This window comes from Cetorhinus maximus, chromosome 12 (genome assembly GCF_964194155.1).
Source record: "Cetorhinus maximus chromosome 12, sCetMax3.hap1.1, whole genome shotgun sequence".
NCBI classification, from domain to species: domain Eukaryota; kingdom Metazoa; phylum Chordata; class Chondrichthyes; order Lamniformes; family Cetorhinidae; genus Cetorhinus; species Cetorhinus maximus.
In genome coordinates, this window is record NC_135890.1 from 121,190,177 (window position 1) to 121,209,351 (window position 19,175).

The 19,175-nt window shown below is 45.6% G+C and overlaps 1 protein-coding gene across 1 annotated transcript in view; it reads right to left on the reverse strand.

The window, feature by feature from the left end:
- Window positions 1-19,175, reverse strand: part of noc4l (nucleolar complex associated 4 homolog) — a 43,293-nt gene that overhangs the window by 20,817 nt on the left and 3,301 nt on the right. Inside the window, exons 2-7 of the mRNA XM_078554527.1 lie at window positions 18,415-18,535; window positions 17,451-17,557; window positions 9,109-9,216; window positions 5,388-5,537; window positions 5,196-5,298; window positions 122-156 (exon numbers count right to left, since the gene is read on the reverse strand). Of these exons, the coding sequence (XP_078410653.1) occupies window positions 122-156; window positions 5,196-5,298; window positions 5,388-5,537; window positions 9,109-9,216; window positions 17,451-17,557; window positions 18,415-18,535 (624 nt within the window). The remainder of the gene's footprint in view (window positions 1-121; window positions 157-5,195; window positions 5,299-5,387; window positions 5,538-9,108; window positions 9,217-17,450; window positions 17,558-18,414; window positions 18,536-19,175) is intronic.

Below are 19,175 nucleotides of genomic sequence, written 5' to 3' on the forward strand. Positions count from 1 at the left end.
ATGGTAATGGTGATTTTAGCTCCTGAACCCAGCGGGTTATGGTAGAGTGTAGTCTCTCTGAAAGGGGATTGTTTTTGGACTCCCTGTATCAGAATGCGTGCATACTATATTCAAACAGCACCTTCAGTTTGGCCACCTTCCATGCATCATGTTTATCTGCAAACAGAAAGGTTTCAATGTTAATATCATCCTGCAAGAACCGAAATACCCTTACAGCACAACCAATTGATTTTGGGGATTTCAGAAAAACAAAAGTCATTATTTTAACAGACACTCTCAGCTCCTCTGAGCAGCAATGTTATCAACACAAATAAACCTCACTCCAAGCTCCCATCACATGACAAATTCAGAGGAGGAAGGCCATTCAGCCCATCCCAATCCCAAAATCAAAAAAGCTACAATTCCATCTGTCTTCTCCCCGTCTAACGCACACCCCAACTGTTTCCCGAATAAGATCCCTGCCTCCAGCCCTCTTCCTGGAGTTTGCTGCATGAGTTCTCTAGTCATCGTGACAAAATGATTCCTGGCATCAGTCTGAAATTTGTTTAGCGTCACTTAGAAGGTGGACATCCCCCCATCTCATTACCCTGGTTTAGTTCAAAGCAATGCTCTCAGTTAACATTTCTTCATAGCTTAAAGAAAGAAAGAATTGCATTTACATAGCACCTTTCACGATCTCAGGACATCCCAAATGTTTCACACACAATTAAGCACCTTCAAAGTGTGGTGACTGGTGGAATGAGGGAAGCGCAGCAGACAATTTGCACACAGCAAGATCCCACAAACAGTAATGTGATAATGACCAGATAATCTAGTGTGTTGGTTGAATGATAAACATTTGCCAGGGCACCTTCAAGAACAGACGCACTCTTCTCTAGAATAGTGCTGTGGGATCTTGTACATCTATCTGAGAGGGCAGACCGCTTCAACGTTTCACACGAAAGGTGGTCACCTCTGACAATGCAGCACTCCCTCAATCCTCCTCTGGAGTGTCAGCCTGGATTTTGCATTCAAGCCTCTGGAGTAGGACTCGAAACCACTGATGCAGAGCTGTTACCTACTGAGCCATAAACCTCCACACTCAGTCACCATTTTTGCAGGGTAAACGACCCAAGTGCCCCCTAATCTACCCTCATAGATCAATGTTGTGGGTCCTCCCCGTGCTCAAACAGCAGCGCTGAGTATCAAGGCAATGTCTCAATTCATATCTGACCAATTCAGTCACAAGTTACAAGCTCAGGTAAGCTCAGTCTCTAGTGCGAGTGCTAAATTCCACAGAATTACTGAGAATTGAAGTACATCTATCGTATGCCACTGGGTTCAGGAGTCTCGGGGAGAAAATTAGTGGGGTTTGGGGTTCCCAGTATAAACAGCCATTTCACAACCTCCCACTACATGCTGGCCCCTGACAGTCAGCGTGGGAGAGGCTTCCACAATATTGTCTTTGGCTAGACTTGAACTCAGGCACGAGAGTTGGAAAGACATTGCGATAACTCAACCAGTCTCCCGACAGAATCTTCAAATAAAAAAAAGGGGTTAGGGAGAGTCCCACCTTGGACACAGTAACACACAATTGTTATTCAGGTAGAACACAGAAAGATTTTGATGGGAGGCTACATAACTCCGGGGCTGACTTGCCCAGAAACAAAGCCGTAAACCAAGTCGAATTGATGCAGTTTGAGGGATGACCTAATTCCGACTTTTCAGCTTTCTCTGCGTCACATCAGTGACCACACTTCAAAAATACGTCACTGGCTATAAAGCTGGCTGGAATGTACAAGGTCGTAAAAGGGGCTATTAAAATGCAAGTCTTTCTTTTAGACTAATGAAGAGAGCTAACTGATTAGGGATGACACTTCCATTTGGGAGAAGGGTCCAGAGCTAGGAGACACGATAACCAAATCCAGGGAAATACACTATGCACTAAAGGGTCATGAGATTGTCAAACCCACTGCTCCAAAACACAATAATACAAAGACAACTGAGGTGTTTAAAATGAGGTAGATATTTTCTTGGGAAGTAAGGGGTAATCAGAAAGGACTTTCAAATCTCTACAAAGAAATATGGGCTGAACCTTCTCTCTAAAACCCTTCTTACTCTATTCGGACACTTGTTAATATTGATCACAGGAATAGATGGAGGTCATTCAGTTGCTCAAACCTCTCCCACCATTGAAATGAATTAATGGCTGATGTGTATCCAGTCTCGATCTACCCGCATTAACTCTGTAGTCCCTCTGTTATGACCGAACAGCTGGTAAAGCTGAATTATTTTTTAAATATCCCAGAGGGAAACTTTAAACAACTGTCACAACCTATAATTTTAAGTGTTATGTTGGAGATGCAACTCTAAATTCAGGAATCATACCACCAGTTCTCGAAAGGTTTTATATTAGGCTAAGTGAAACATTTTATTAATTTACACAAGTTAAATATATACACATGGCTACAAATTACTACGATCATAACTTTTAACAAGTTCCCAAACTAATCTCCATTAAGGCAACAGCAACCCATAGACTTAACCACACACCAGGCAAAGCATTTTCACCTTATGAATTCAAAATGAGGTCCTTTTCATTGTAGTTCCTGTGGAGACAGTTGGAGGCTTACAGCAGCTTTTGATCTTACATTGTCTCTGCTCTGCACACACAACACTGCTCTGCACACTGCTCTGCACACACAACACTGCTGAAGTTAAAAACAAAAAACTGCGGATGCTGGAAATCCAAAACAAAAACAGAAATACCTGGAAAAACTCAGCAGGTCTAGCAGCATCGGCGGAGAAGAACAAAGTTAACGTTTCGAGTCCTCATGACCTTTCAACAGAACTAAGTAAAAATAGGAAAGGGGTGAAATATAAGCTGGTTTGGGGGTGGGGGGGAGTTGTGGGGACAAGCAAGCAGTGATAGGAGGAGATAACCAAAAGACGACAGACAATAGAACAAAGAGGTGTTGAAGGTGGTGATATTATCTAAAAGAATTTGCTAATTAAGATTGGAGAGCAGGATGAGCAAGGTAGCTCTAGTGGGGGTGGGGTGAAATAAACCATGGGTGGAATATATTTAAAAATAATGGAAATAGGTGGGACAAGAAAAATCTATATAAATTATTGGAAAAAACAAAAGGGAGGGGGAAGAAACAGAAAGGGGGTGGGGATGGAGGAGGGAGTTCAAGATCTAAAGTTGTTGAGCTCAATATTCAGTCCGGAAGGCTGTAAAGTGTCTAGTCAGAAGATGAGGTGCTGTTCCTCCAGTTTGCGTTGAGCTTCACTGGAACAATGCAGCAAACAAGGACAGAAATGTGGGCAAGAGAGCAGGGTGGAGTGTTGAAATGGCAAGCGACAGGGAAGTCTGGGTCATTCTTGCGGACAGACCGAAGGTGTTCTGCAAAGCGGTCGCCCAGTCTGCGTTTGATCTCTCCAATGTAGAGGAAACCGCATTGGGAGCGACGGATGCTGTAGACTAAGTTGGGGGAAATGCAAGTGAAATGCTGCTTCACTTGAAAGGAGTGTTTTGGCCCTTGGACGGTGAGGAGAGAGTAAGTGATGGGGCAGGTATTGCATATTTTGCGTTTGCATGGGGAGGTGCTGTAGGTGGGGGTTGAGGAGTAGGGGGTGATGGAGGAGTGGACAAGGGTGTCACGGAGGGAATGATCCCTATGGAATGCCACCAGGGGGAGTGAAGGGAAGATGTGTTTGGTGGTGGCATCATGCTGGAGTTGGCGGAAATGGCGGAGGATGATCCTTTGAATGTGGAGGCTGGTGGGGTGATAAGTGAGGACAAGGGGGACCCTATCATGTTTCTGGGAGGGAGGAGAAGGTGTGAGGGCGGATGCGCGGGAGATGGGCCGGACACGGTTGAGGGCCCTGTCAACTACCGTGGGTGGAAAACCTCGGTTAAGGAAGAAGGAAGACATGTCAGAGGAACTGTTTTTGAAGATAGCATCATCAGAACAGATGCGATGGAGGCGAAGGAACTGAGAGAATGGGATGGAGTCCTTACAGGAAGCGGGGTGTGAGGAGCTGTGGTCGAGGTAGCTGTGGGAGTCGGTAGGCTTGTAATGGATATTGGTGGACAGTCTATCACCAGAAATTGAGACAGGGAGGTCAAGGAAGGGAAGGGAAGTGTCAGGGATGGACCATGTGAAAACGATGGAGGGGTGGAGATTGGAAGCAAAATTAATAAATTTTTCCAGGTCCCGACGAAAGCATGAAGCAGCACCGAAGCAATCATCGATGTACCGGAGAAAGAATTGTGGGAGGGGGCCGGAGTAGGACTGGAACAGTTTCTTCCCCCTGCCTTTTGTTTTTTCCAATAATTTATATAGATTTTTCTTTTCCCACCTATTTCCATTATTTTTAAATGTATTCCACCCATGGTTTATTTCACCCCACCCCCACTAGAGCTACCTTGCTCATCCTGCTCTCCAATCTTAATTAGCACATTCTTTTAGATAATATCACCACCTTCAACACCTCTTTGTTCTATTGTCTGTGACATCTTTTGATTATCTGCTCCTATCACTGCTTGCTTGTCCCAACAACCCCCCCCCTTCTTTCCCCTTTCCCCCCCACCTCCCCCTTAAACCAGCTTATATTTCACCCCTTTCCTATTTTTACTTGGTTCTGTTGAAGGGTCATGAGGACTCGAAACGTCAACTTTGTTCTTCTCCACCGATGCTGCCAGACCTGCTGAGTTTTCCCAGGTATTACTGCTGAAGTTAAGCCTAGCACCACTCATTGAATATAAATTGTCATTGTATCACCAGCCTCTTCTCACAATAAAACCCCTTTCATATCACCAATTTTATTAGTAACATAAGCATAATTGCTTGGAAGCTGCTAGCTAGGTGTCAGTTTTCACCCCACTTCTTGAACGCTCTATTCAAAAAATGCAAACGCACTCTACCTCTCTTACACCTCAAAATTAGTACACATCAAAGCACCCAGGCTAGCTGGCTTTAATCCAATTAAGACACACCCACAGACTAAACATCTATTTTAAAAGGAAAATATTTTTCAATAACATTATATACATTAATAGCTTCACGGCACCTCGGTATCCTTAACCTAGCGTTCTTGGGTCTTGAAAATTTCAACTGACCCCTCCCAACTCACCCCCTCAGGCTTTTGGCCTGTAGAAATTTTTCCCAGCCCAAAACACTTCCCGTGCTTCACCATCCAACGATACTTACTTTGTTGCTTCACAAGGAAATTTGTGAGTTCACTCTGTTCGCTCGGCATGTGAATTGAGGACAAAAGGGTAAAGGCGTTTTGTTGATAAACTGGAAGTAAATCCTGCACAGAGAGGGTGGAGTAATGATCAAATTGTGACGATGCGTTTAAGGATTTAGAACAGAGCAGAACATAAAGTGTGCAAGTTTTACCCCCTTGGAGCTCTGCATAACCCTTGGGATATGTTCAGCAGCGTAGGCCATCACATAGTAACGGACGTCCTCGTATTCCAAATACTCCTGAAATCGGGAGAGCAGGAACGAAGTGTCTCTTTCAACCTGAAGCAAATTCTCCACAAGCGACTGAAAGGGAACGGACACTTGTGAAAGTTACAGGCAAAAAACTGAAGGTGGGCAAACAAGGCTTTGAAACGACAACACTGTGAATAGCCCCCCCCCCCCACACACTAGACATTTCATTTAAGCAGCGCCTACCACAGCCAGATTCCCAAGGTGCTTCAGAAAGGGAGAAAGAGAAATGGACAGCGACTGTCTACAGAGTGAACTGACAAGGATTCCTCAGCAGTACCACTCAAATGCTTGGCCTCCATCATCACAACAACAACTTATATTTATATAGCACCATTAACATAATGAAATTCCCCAATGTCCTTCACAGGAGCATTAAAAATGCAAATTATGACACCGAGCCACATAAAGAGATATTAGCTCAGATGGCCAAAAGCTTGGTCAAAGAAGTAGGTTTTAAGGTGTGTCTTGAAGGAGGAAAGCGAGGTAGCGAGGTGGAGAGGTGTAAGGAGGGACTTCCAGAGCTTAGGGCTACGACAGCTGAAGGTACAGCCGCCAATGGCTGAATGATTAAAATCAGGGATACTCAAAAGCTAGAATCAGAGAAGGCCAGCTATCTAGGAGGGTTATGGGGTTGGAGGCGATTACAGAGCTCAGGAGGGATGAAGCCCTTGAAGGGATTTGAAAACAAGAATAAGAGCTTTAAAATCAAGGCGCTGCTTCTGTGGGAACTAATATAGATCAACAAGCACAGTGGGTGATGGATGAAAGGGATTTGGCGAGTGTAAAGACGCAGAGGTTTGGATACACTACCTAGAAGAATACTGATATTAGCGACGTGCAATCTTGGTAACCCTCATCGTAAACAACTGGACACACAAATACATTTCATGCACATGAAGATTGCTCAGTGAACACATCACCCCAATGAGGGAAAACAAGTCATTGCACTCCTAACCTCAATTTACTCTCCACCCTTATAATTGAGTCAGGTTTCGTGTAGAAAAACAAAGCACCACATAACTGCATTTTTAGCTCTTCTCCACGCCACCAACCTCAGCCTCCACCCTTGATAACCCAAACCACTCAAGCCATCCACAACACATCTCAGCGAATAACACTCATCATTTGGGCTTAGCTTCTATCTTTCAGGTTTACAGTTCAACGGAGAGGATTTTTCAAACAGTCGGGTTATCCATCTCCTAACAGACACCGGCACGCTCCGAGGGAGACTCTGGAAAGAGCAGTTCGGCGATTTTAACCGATCCTCAGACTAATTAGAATTGAGTAAAAGCAAAATACTGCAGATGCTGAAAATCTGAAATAAAAACAGAAAGTGTTGGAAATACTCAGATGTCAGACTTGAAACGTTAAGTCTGTTTCTCTCTCCAGATGCTGCCAGACCTGCTGAGTATTTCCAGCATTTTCTGTTTTATTAAAAAATTGAGTTTGCCTCAGGAATTTGCATGTGACACTCAAAGCGAGGCCAATACTGATTCTTGCTATTCGGGCACATGTATTTTTTATATTCGTTTATGGGATGTGGGCGACACTGGCTAGACCAGCATTTATTGCCCATCCCTAATTGCCCTTGTTCAGGGGGCATTTAAGAGTCAACCACATTGCTGTGGATCTGAAGTCACATGTAGGCCAAACCAGGTACGGACAGCAGATTGCCTTCCCTAAAGTGAACCAAATGGGTTTTTACAACAATCGGCAATGGTTTTGTGGTGATCACTAGACTTTTAATTCCAGATTTTTTTACTGAATTCGAATTTCACTATCTGCCATGGTGGGATTTGAACCCAGGTCCCCAGAGCATTACCCTGCGTCTCCAGAATAGTAGTCCAGTGACAATACCACTATACCACGGCCTCCCCCAAGGAGTGCACAGAGACAGACACATGTTTAATGGTGGAATCCTCATTGTAATGCTTTTTGTTGTGATAGCTTAATCAGTCTAATTAGAGGTCAGACTAACTTCTTTTAAATCCTAAGACACAAATGATAGAAGGCAGTGATCAGACTGGCATAAGGATGCATGAGGGCAAAGAGTGATTAATCCCTGGAATGAGAGATACAAAGTTTCAGTGAGATTGGCTGACTCACAGTGTTTACTGACATCTAGGTGGGTTGTTAAGAAATCCCTGGACTCTGTCTTGGTCACATCTGTCATTTATTGTGTAGTGTGGTGTGTTTGACCACAGTTTACTTGTTGATTTACATGCACCTCATAGTTACCCTGAATGTTAGAGTATAAGAGAGATAATATAAATTGTGTTATCTTTCTGACCCTGTATAGTAATATTGTTTTGTTTGTTCAACATCCATGGAATCTTGTGGCTTTATTCTCTTAGTAAGTGTCTTGAATCTCAAACTTTGTCTACTTTAACCAAAACGTTATTAACAAAGAACAAAGAAAAGCACAGCACAGGAACAGGCCCTTCGGCCCTCCAAGCCTGCGCCGATCATATTGCCCGTCAACTAAAACATTTTGCACTTCTGGGGTCTGTATCCCTCTATTCCCACCCTATTCATGTATTTGTCAAGCTGCCTCTTAAACACCACTATCGTACCTGCTTCCACCACCTCCTCTGGCACCGAATTCCAGACACTCACTACCCTTTGTGTAAAATACTCGCCCCGCACATCTCCTCTAAAGTTTTCTCCTCTCACCTTAAATCTATGTCCCCTAGTAATTGACTCTTCCACCCTGGGAAAAAGCTTCTGACTATCTACTCTGTTCATGCCACTCATAATTTTGTAAACTTCTATCAAGTCGCCCCTCAATCTCCGTCGCTCTAGTGAGAACAATCCGAGTTTCTCCAACCTCTCCTCATAGCTAATAACCTCCAGACCAGGCAGCATCCTGGTAAACCTCCTCTGCACCCTCTCCAACGCCTCCATATCCTTCTGGTAATGTGGCGACCAGAATTACATGCAATATTCCAAGTGTGGCCTAACCAAGGTTCTATTTAGCTGCAGCATGACTTCCCAGCTTTTATACTCAATACCCCTGCCAATGAAGGCAAGCATGCCATATGCCTTCCTGACTACCTTATCCACGTGCGTTGCCACTTTCTGTGGACCTGTACACCCAGATCCCTCTGTCCGTTGATGCACTTAAGGGTTCTGCCATTTACTGTATAATTACTACCTGTATTAGACCTTCCAAAATGCATTACCTCGCATTTGTCCGGATTAAACTCCATCTGCCATTTCTCCGCCCAAGTCTCCCACCGATCTATATCCCGTTGTATCATTTGACAATCCTCTTCACTATCTGCAATTCCTCCAACCTTAGTGTCGTCTGCAAACTTACTAATCAGCCCAGATACATTTTCCTCCAAATCATTTACGTATACTACAAACAGCAAAGGTCCCAGCACTGATCCCTGCGGAACACCACTAGTCACAGCTCTCCATTCAGAAAAGCACCCTTCCACTGCTACCCTCTGTCTTCTATGACCAAGCCAACTCTGTATCCATCTTGCCAGCTCACCTCTGATCCCTATTGGTCCCTAACCAGACCTTACCAACAGCTTGGGGGTCTGGCCAAGGATCATAACACTTTACATCAAAGTCTGCCCAGTAAAGGGTGCACCAAGTCAGAATTACCACTCACCTTTAACAACTCCCGGGGAAAGATGTAATGCTCATCCTCCTCGTAGCTGACAAGAGGCCACCTCCCTTCTGTCTGGACAAATTTCATCAGCGTGCAGAGCGCCACTTCCTGGAGAGAAAGCAATCGGGAGGTGACACGTTTTCAGCACAGTAAAAAAAAACATTCATTCACAGGAAAGCCTGTCCAACAGACAACTTTCCAATGTTCATTTCAAAACATTGTTGGGCGAGGGGGGGGTCAGCGAATGCAAAATTTCCTCAGATCATCCACAATCACAGTCTTCTAAGTACGATTCAGAACACACCCTGAGCAGTGCATTGATATAATCAGGCTCGATCACCTGCTCAAATCTGGAGTGGAGGTGATTCCCCGAGTTCGAGACCTTCTCAAGGGCAATTAGGGATGGGCAACAACCACTGGCCCAGCCAGCGACGTCCACATCCTGTGAAAGAATGATTTAAAAAATGTTCACAGTGTCAGCGAGCAAGCTAACAAGTCACAGGGCTGGGCTCAGAGAGGCAAAACTGAATTTAAATTCTAACATGAATCGCATTTGGGTGCATTGTCCCTGCAACTGAATCCACAATCAAAAATAAAAAGCAAAGCAAGTTGGACGGAATTGAAATCGCGACGAAACTTATTCCATTTAAAAAGCCGGGTCAATGATTTATGCGAATCTCCATTGAGAGCGCACTGCAGCAGGTAAATCACCACCTACCTATTCAAGGTAGGTTAAAAAATCCCGGGAGCTGTGCGAACATACAAATCAGTAGAAGTTGGACAGGACAGGACAGGAATCACTCAAAATATGTAGGCACGCAATTCAGGATGTTTAAGGGTTTGATGCCGGGTTTAGAACTCAGAAGTTGGGAATAATGAGGGGAGCATTTAGCAATCACACTTAAAGTCCTGCTCATTTACAGAGGTCCCCAGTGCTTCCTCTGAAGCTGATCAACTGATATTTTTGAGGAATGTGTACTTCTCCTGGGTATCAGGTTAGACTTGAGCTAACCGCCAATCTGTGTTCCGACCAGTTAAGGATTTTTTAAAAATATAATGAAGGCAAAGAAGTCCAATTTCCCCTTTTCGCTCTCCCTTTTCTTCGGTTCAGTTTCGTTTTCGGTGATTTATATTTTTAAATTCGTATTGTGGAATTTTGACAAAAACAAAAGAATCATCATATCCGAACTATCCTGACTTTGGTTTAGAAATAAAGCACAGTGCCGCTAGTGAAGGGAGGTAAAAATATGCCTCCCTACCTGTTAGGTGGCAAGGAAAAACATTTAAATAGAACTTACAGCCATTCAGCCCAAATGGTCCACGCTAGTGTTTATGCTCCACACAAACCTAATCCCGCATGCCTTCATCTCTCCCTATTAGCATATCTTTCTATTCCTTTTTCCCTCATCTGTTTATCCACCTTCCCCTAAATGCATCTAAGCTATTCATCTCAAAATGTTATCTTGTTGTTTATGTGCCGGGTCGGGGGGGGTTTCGGGTGGGACAGGGGGGCGATCACGTAGTGGTATCATCTAGTAACCTGGACTAGTAATCCATGGTAATGTTCTGGGGACCCGGGTTCGAATCCTGCAATAGCAGATGGTGGAATTTGAATTCAATAAAAATCTGGAATTAAAAGTCTAATGATGACCATGAAACCATTGTCGATTGTTGTAAAAACCCATCTGGTTCGCTAATGTCTTTACCTGGTCTGGCTTACATGTGACCCCTGATCCACAGCAATGTGGTTGACTCTGAAATAGCCTAGCCAACCACTCAGTTGTATCAAACCACTACAAATTCACAAAAAAGGAATGAAACCGGATGGACCACTCGGCATGGACCAAGGCACCGGAAATGACAATGGCAATCTCAGCCCTGTCGACCCTGCAAAGACCTCCTTACTAACATCTGGGGGCTGGTGCCAAAATTGGGATAGCTGTCTCACAGACTAGTCAAGCAACAGCCTGACATAGTCACCCTCATGAAATCATACCTTACAGATAATGTCCCAGACATCACCATCACCAAGATAAAAGCAAAATACTGCGGATGCTGGATTTCAGTGAGCTGAGCACGTTCAGTGCTCAGCAAAGGACACAGCTTCATACCCTTACGCCCTCACCTCAATGAATTTCGGGCTCGGCACGATGCTGAACTCTTCCGCCTTCGTCTCCGTGCTCACTTCTTTGGGCAGGAGTCCTCTCCCTGTTCAACGGATCCTTTTACCCGCCTCCAATATTCTCCCTCCACCTGGACCCCTCCCTCTGGATTCTTACCTTCTCTTCATCTTTTCATTGAGAACTGTCACCGTGACATTAGTCGTCTCAATTTCTCTGCTCCTCTCACCCACTCTAACCTGTCTCTTTCTGAACTTGCTGCACTCCGTTCTCTCAGGTCCAACCCTGACATTGTTGTCAAACCTGCTGACAAGGGTGGTGCTGTTGTTGTCTGGCGCACTGACCTCTACCTCGCGGAGGCTGAGCGTCAACTCACAGACACTTCATCCTACCTCTCCCTGGACCATGACCCCACCACTGAACATCAAGCCATTGTTTCCAGGGCTGTTACTGACATCATCTCCTCTGGAGATCTTCCCTCCACAGCTTCCAACCTGATAGTCGCCCAACCTCGGACGGTCCGCTTCTACCTCCTACCCAAAATCCACAAACAGGACTGTCCCGGCAGACCGATCGTGTCAGCCTGTTCCTGCTCCACGGAACTCATTTCTTGCTATCTTGACTCCCTTCTCTCTCCCCTTGTCCAGTCCCTTCCCACCTACATCCGTGATTCCTCTGACACCCTACATCATATCAACAATTTCCAGTTCCCTGGCCCCAACCCCCTCCTCTTCACCATGGACGTCCAATCCCTCTACACCTCCATCCCCCACTGGGATGGGCTGAGGGCTCTCAGCTTCTTCCTCGAACAGAGGCCTGAACAATCCCCATCCACCACTACTCTCCTCCGTCTGGCTGAACTTGTTCTCACACTGAACAATTTCTCCTTAAACTCCTCTCACTTCCTCCAAATAAAAGGTGTGGCTATGGGTACCCGTATGGGCCCCAGTTATGCCTGTCTCTTTATAGGGTATCTGGAACATTCCTTGTTCCAGTCCTACTCAGGCCCCCTCCCACAACTCTTTCTCCAGTACATCGATGACTGTTTCGGTGCTGCTTCATGCTCTCATCTGGATCTGGAAAAATTTATTAATTTTGCTTCCAATTTCCACCCCTCCATCATTTTCACATGGTCCATCACTGACACTTCCCTTCCTTGACCTCTCTGTCTCAATTTCTGATGATAGACTGTCCACCAATATTCATTACAAGCCTACCGACTCCCACAGCTACCTCAACTACAGCTCCTCACTCCCCGCTTCCTGTAAGGACTCCATCCCATTCTCTCAGTTCCTTCGCCTCTGTCGCATCTTTTCTGATGATGCTACCTTCAAAAACAGTTCCTCTGACATGTCCTCCTTCTTCCTTAACCGAGATTTTCCACCCACGGTAGTTGACAGGGCCCTCAACCGTGTCCGGGCCATCTCCCACGCATCCGCCCTCACGCCTTCTCCTCTCTCCCAGAACCATGATAGGGTCCCCCTTGTCCTCACTTATCACCCCACCAGCCTCCGCATTCAAAGGATCATCCTCCGCCATTTCCGCCAACTCCAGCATGATGCCACCACAAAACACATCTTCCCTTCATCCCCCCGCGGCAGCATTCCGCAGGAATCGTTCCCTCCGGGACAAACTGGTCCACTCCTCCATCACCCCCTACACCTCAATCCCCTCCCACGGCACCTTCCCATGCAACCGCAGAAGGTGCAACACCTGCCCCTTTACTTCCCCCTCCTCACCGTACAAGGGCCCAAACACTCCTTTCAAGTGAAGCAGCATTTCACTTGCACTTCCCTTAATTTAGTCTACTGCATTCGCCGCTCCTAATGCGGTTTCCTCTACATTGGAGAGACCAAACACAGACTGGGTGACCGCTTTGCGGAACACCTTCGGTCTGTCCGCAAGCATGACCCAGACCTCCCTGTCGCTTGCCATTTCAACACACCACCCTGCTCTCATGCCCACATGTCCGTCCTTGGACTGCTGCAATGTTCCAGTGAAGCTCAATGCAAACTGGAGGAACAGCACCTCATCTTCTGACTAGACACTTTACAACCTTCCAGGCTTAACATTGAGTTCAACAACTTCAGATCATGAACTCTCTCCTCCATCCCCACCCCCTTTCCGATCCCCCCTTTTTCCAATAATTTATATATTTTTAAAATATATTTTTCTTTTCCCACCTATTTTTAAATCTATTGTTTTATCTCCACCTTTTAGCCCATTTTGATCCCATCCCCCCACCCCCACTAGGGCCCTCTGCCACTTGTTTGTCCTGCTTTCTACCCTTAATGTCCCCATTAGCACATTCCTGAGGATAATATCACCACCATCAACACCCCTTTGTCCTTTTGTCTATGACATCTTTGGCAATCTCTTCTTTGCCTCCACCTATCACTGGCCCCCTATCCAGCTCTACCTGTCCCACCCACCCCCCCCCCCCCCCCCCCCCCCCACCAGTTTATATTTCACCACTTTTCTATATTTCTTTAGTTCTGATGAAGAGTCATCCAGACTCGAAACGTTAACTGTGTTCCTCTCCGCAGATGCTGTCAGACCTGCTGAGTTTTTCCAGCTATTTTTGTTTTTGCTTCAGATTTCCAGCATCCGCATTATTTTGATTTTATCTTAGTGTTTAATTGACTGCCACTTCTCTTCCAGGAATGCCTACCTTGAAGAAGTGAAAAAAAAAAGCTACTGCGGATGCTGGAAATCCAAAACGAAAACAGAATTACCTGGAAAAACTCAGCAGGTCTGGCAGCATCGGCGGAGAAGAAAAGAGTTGACGTTTCGAGTCCAACATGACCCTTCAACAGAATGATCTTTCTGTTGAAGGGTCATGTTGGACTCGAAACGTCAACTCTTTTCTTCTCCACCGATGCTGCCAGACCTGCTGAGTTTTTCCAGGTAATTCTGTTTTTGTTTTACCTTGAAGAAGTATTGTTCTTCTCTCCAACAGGATTTCCGCTTGTCTCTTTTGCCCTGTTCCCCTTCACTGCTTTCCATTTCTCTCCTGGTGTTTGACAAGGTGTTTACTAAAACCCGCTTTCACAGCCATATTTCCTTCCTCAGAGACTGCCCGTCTCCGACTCACCCCACGTGGATTCCAACTGAAGTTCTATCCCTCATGTTTCAAACCTACCAGGATTACAGGTATCTCCGGGACATACAACGCTCCTCAGACTGCTGTTCTCATCGCATCCTGAGATCCACTCAGTGCCATGCGCTGCCATATGAACACACTCGACCTCTCTCTCCAGCAGCACCGACTCACCCTATCTCTAAGCTGTCCTTGTCCCCAGTTTCATTTTATTCTTCGTCTCATCCGTTGCCTCAACAAGAAACTTTGTCTCTTTCTTTCAGGTGCAAGTGATAGAGTTAAGAGATCCCACAAGCAACAGATCAGACCTAAGCTCTGCAGTCCTGCCACATCCAGTGGTGAATAGTGTTGGACAATTAAACAACTCACTGGAGGAGGAGGCTCCACAAATGTCCCCATCCTCAATGATGGAGGAGCCCAGCACATCAGTGCAAAAGATAAGGCTGAAGCATTTGCTACAATGCTGAGTGGATGGTCCATATTGGCTTCCTCCAGAGGTCCCCAGCATAACAGATGCCAGTCTTCAGCCAATTCGATTCACTGCACATGATATCAAGAAATGGCTAAAGGCACTGGATACTGCAAAGGCTATGGGCCCTGACAATATTCCGGCAATAGTACTGAAGACTTGTGCTCCAGAACTTGCCACTAGCCAAGCTGTTCCAGTACAGCTACAACACTGGCATCTACCCAGCTATGTGGAAAATTGCCCAGGCATGTCCTGTACACAAAGAGCAGGATAAATCCAACCCAGCCAATTACCGCCCCATCAGTCTACTCTCGATCATCAGTAAAGTAATGGAAGGGGTCATCAATAGTGCTATCAAGCGGCACTTGCTTAGCAATAACCTGAGGTGAGGTGAGAGTTATTGCCCTTGGCATCAAGGCAGCATTTGACTGAGTGTGGCATCAAGGAGCCCTAGCAAAACTGGAGTCAATGGGAATCAGGTGGAAAACTCTCCGCTGGTTGGAATCATACCTAACACAAAGGAAGATGATTGTGGTTGTTGGAGGTCAGTCATCTCAGCACCAGGACATCACTGCAGGAGTTCCTCAGGGTAGTGTCCTCAGCCCAACCATCTTCAGCTGCTTCATCAATGACCTTCCTTCCATCATAAGGTCAGAAGTGGGGATGTTCGCTGATGAGAGCACAATGTTCAGCACCATTCGCGACTCCTCAGATACTGAAGCAGTCCATATCCAATGCAGCAAGACCTGGGCAATATCCAGGGCTCACAATACTTGGGCTGACAAGTGACAAGCAACATTCGCACCACACAAGTGCCAGGCAATGACGATCTCCAACAAGAGAGAATCCAACCATCGCACCTTGACATTCAATGGCATTACCATCACTGAATCCCCCACTATCAACATCCTGGGGGTTACCATTGACCAGAAACTGAACTGGACTAGCCATATAAATACTGTGGCTACAAGAGCAGGTCAGAGGCTGGGAATCATGTGACGAGTAACTCACCTCCTGACTCCCCAAAGCCTGTCCACCATCTACAAGGCACAAGTCAGGAGTGTGATGGAATGCTCTCCACTTGCCTAGATGAATGCAGCTCCCACAACACTCAAGAAGCTTGACACCATCCAGGGCAAAGCAGCCCACTTGACTGGCAGCACATCCACAAATATTCACTCCCTCCACCACCGACACACAGTGGCAGCAGTGTGTACCATCTACAAAATGCACTGCAAGAAATCACCAAGGCTCCTTTGACAGCATCTTCCAAACCCACGACCACTACCATTTAGAAGGACAAGGGCAGCAGATAGATGGGAACACCACCACCTGGAGGTTCCCCTCCAATTCACTCACCATCCTGACTTGGAAATATATCATCATTCCTTCACTGTCACTGGGTCAAAATCCTGGAACTCCCTCCCTAACAGCACTGTGGGTGTACCTACACCACGTGGGCTGCAGTGGTTCAAGAAGGCAGCTCACCACCACCTTCTCAAGGGCAACTAGGAATGGGCAATAAACGCTGGCCCAGCCAGCGAAGCCCACATCCCATGAATGAATAATAAAAAAAGTGCAATTACATTCTCCCAAGTAAATGTATCATTTAAAATAATGAACTATTGTTATGCAATGTAGAACAGGGAAGGAGCACATTAAAGAGTAACTAATAACATTCTGTACTGCAGAACGATGTCTGACCAAGTAGGCAGTATGTGCTACCTAGTTATTGCTAATACACGACTAGTCAATCTCGCTTAGTGCTGCGCATGGGAAGCCATTTATTACATAGCTCCAGAAGGATTGGAGAGCAGGTGGGGAGGAATATAGAAACAGGAGGAGGCCATTCAGCCCCTTGAGCCTGTTCTGCCATTCAATGAGATCATGGCTGATCTGTGGCCTAACCCCATTACCCACTTTTGCCCCATATCCCTTAATAGGTTTGGATAACAAAAACTCAATCAATTTCAGTTTTAAAATTGATGTAGTATTAATTACTATTTGCGGAAGAGAGTTCCAAACATCTATCACCCTGTGTATGGGAAAGTGTTCCCTAGTTTTATTCTTGAAAGATCTGGCACTATGGCCGCTAGTCCTATACTCCTGAACCAGCACAGACAGAGCAAAAGGAGGATTTAGGCAGAAGGAATCAAATAAACTACTTTAATGCAGTTTATAAAGGAGTTATTATGCTACTACAGTCCAGACTGGGATTTTTCTTTGTCCCTCCTCGGGGTGTAAGCATTGCTGGTGAGATCAAGATTTATTAGCCTTCCCTAATTGTCTTTGAAGTGCTGGTGGTAAGCCACCTCTTTGAAAACAACCGGGTGGCTTATTCTGCCATTTCAGAGAGAGGTTAAGAGCTAAGCAAATTGCTGTGGGTCTGGGGTCACATGTAGGCCCAGACAGGGTAAGGGCGGCTGATTTGCTTTGGTGTTTTTTAACTGATAGCCCAGAGTTACATGTTCACATTAATTAATCATTAATCAATTGAATTTAAATTTCCCAGCTGCCAGGGTGGGATTTGAACTCCTGTCTCCAGGTCATTAGTCCAGCAACCAGATTGCTATGCTACTGTACCCTGTCCATTTGATGCACACCCCACCACCCCCCAGCCAATCACAGGGCAGGTTCACAGCAGGAAACTCACCTGAACCTGCTCCGACTCCTGCATCATCAGATTGAACAGCTGGTCGATGCTACTCTGATAGCGATGCCTCATCCAGATCTTGTACTTCACTTCGGCACTGTAGTCAGCTGAAAGAGGATAAACAGAACGGTTAGTTCTGTAGCTTTCTTGCAACTTCCAAATTGATTGGGAAAGAACTTGTCTTTTAACGATCTCAGGACATCCTAAAACTCTTTACAGTTAATGAAGTATTTTTGAAGCATAGTCACTGCTGTAATGTAGGAAAACATGATGGCCAATTTGTGCACAGCAAGCTTCCGTGAACAGAAACTTTATAATGGCCAAATAATCTGTTTTAGTGATATCGATTGAGGGGTAAATAGTAGCCAGGGCAAAGAGGAGAGCTCCCTGTTGTTTGTCGAAATAGTGGCATTGGAATTTTTTAACGTCCATTCGAGAGGGCAGACGAGACCTTGGTTTAACGTCTCATTCGAAATACAGCACCTCCAAGAGTAGCGCTCCCACAGTACAGCACTGAAAGGTTTTACAGTCCTGGATGATGTTAAGTTGATGGAGGGTGGTCAGCAGGAGTTTTACACATTATGTCCTCAGAGACGCCCTGAAAACTGCATCACTCTCCTGTAAAATTAAAGCTAAGCACAGCATCCTACAGACTCCATATGAAACAAAGAGTTCCAACCATGGGGAGCTTTACAGCTGTCCCACAGCAGACACTACATATCACTGTATATACTTGTTACTCTCTAAATGAGACCACAACTGGCTCCTTTCAAGTCACAGCACAGGCCAGGAAATTCCCTGAAACACTCCTGGCCATCTCCCCGTAAACCGGTGGGACTGTTCCACTGGGGTGAACGATAAGTGGACACTTTCTCCTCACTGTTCTCTGTGTAGCCCTGAACATCCCACTGGCCCTGCTTGCAGAAGCAAGTAACCAAGAACCAGCAGAGTGTTTACCTCTTACCTGACAAACCCTCCTCTTCTCCAGGCAGCTGGCCAACAAAAAGCTCTCCTTGTTGCATTAAGGTGCAAAATAACGTGCCACAGATTCTGGTAGCATCGAGGATTTCAGCTTCCTGTTCAGCCTAATGAAAAAAACACAGAATCTTACTGTCAATAGATACTAAACAGTGTCCATCTTAGAGAGTTACTGATTAGTTTTTACCCAGTCTTTAAACTGTGGAGTGGGACTAATGCGAAGAAAGAATATGCATTTACTAGTCCCTGAAGTGCTTCTTTCACCATGAATGAACTACTTTCCAAATGCAACTATAGTTGTTTTGTAGGTAAACACATCAGCCAGTATGCAAACAGCAACCTCTCACAAACAGCAAATGGTGGCTTTTTGGATTATTATTGATCAGGACACCAGGGAAAATTCACCTGCTCTTCCTCAAATTATGCAACGGAATCATTTACATGCACCCGAAAGGACAGACAGTTTAATGTCTCATCCAAAAGACAGCACCTCTGACAGTGCAGCACTCCCTCAGTGCTCACAGGGTCTGCCAGACTGGGTTTTGTGTTATTTATTCACAGGATGTGGGCTTCGCTGGCTGGGGGCCATCCCCAGTTGCCCTTGAGGTGGTGGTGGGGAGCTGCCTTCTTGAACCGCTGCAGTCCCTGTGGTGTACATGCAATAATGATAAAAGATCGGTTTTCAGTAGGAAGAATGTTGGCCAAGATACTGGGCACAATTCCTGCTGCTCTTCAACCAGCCTCATG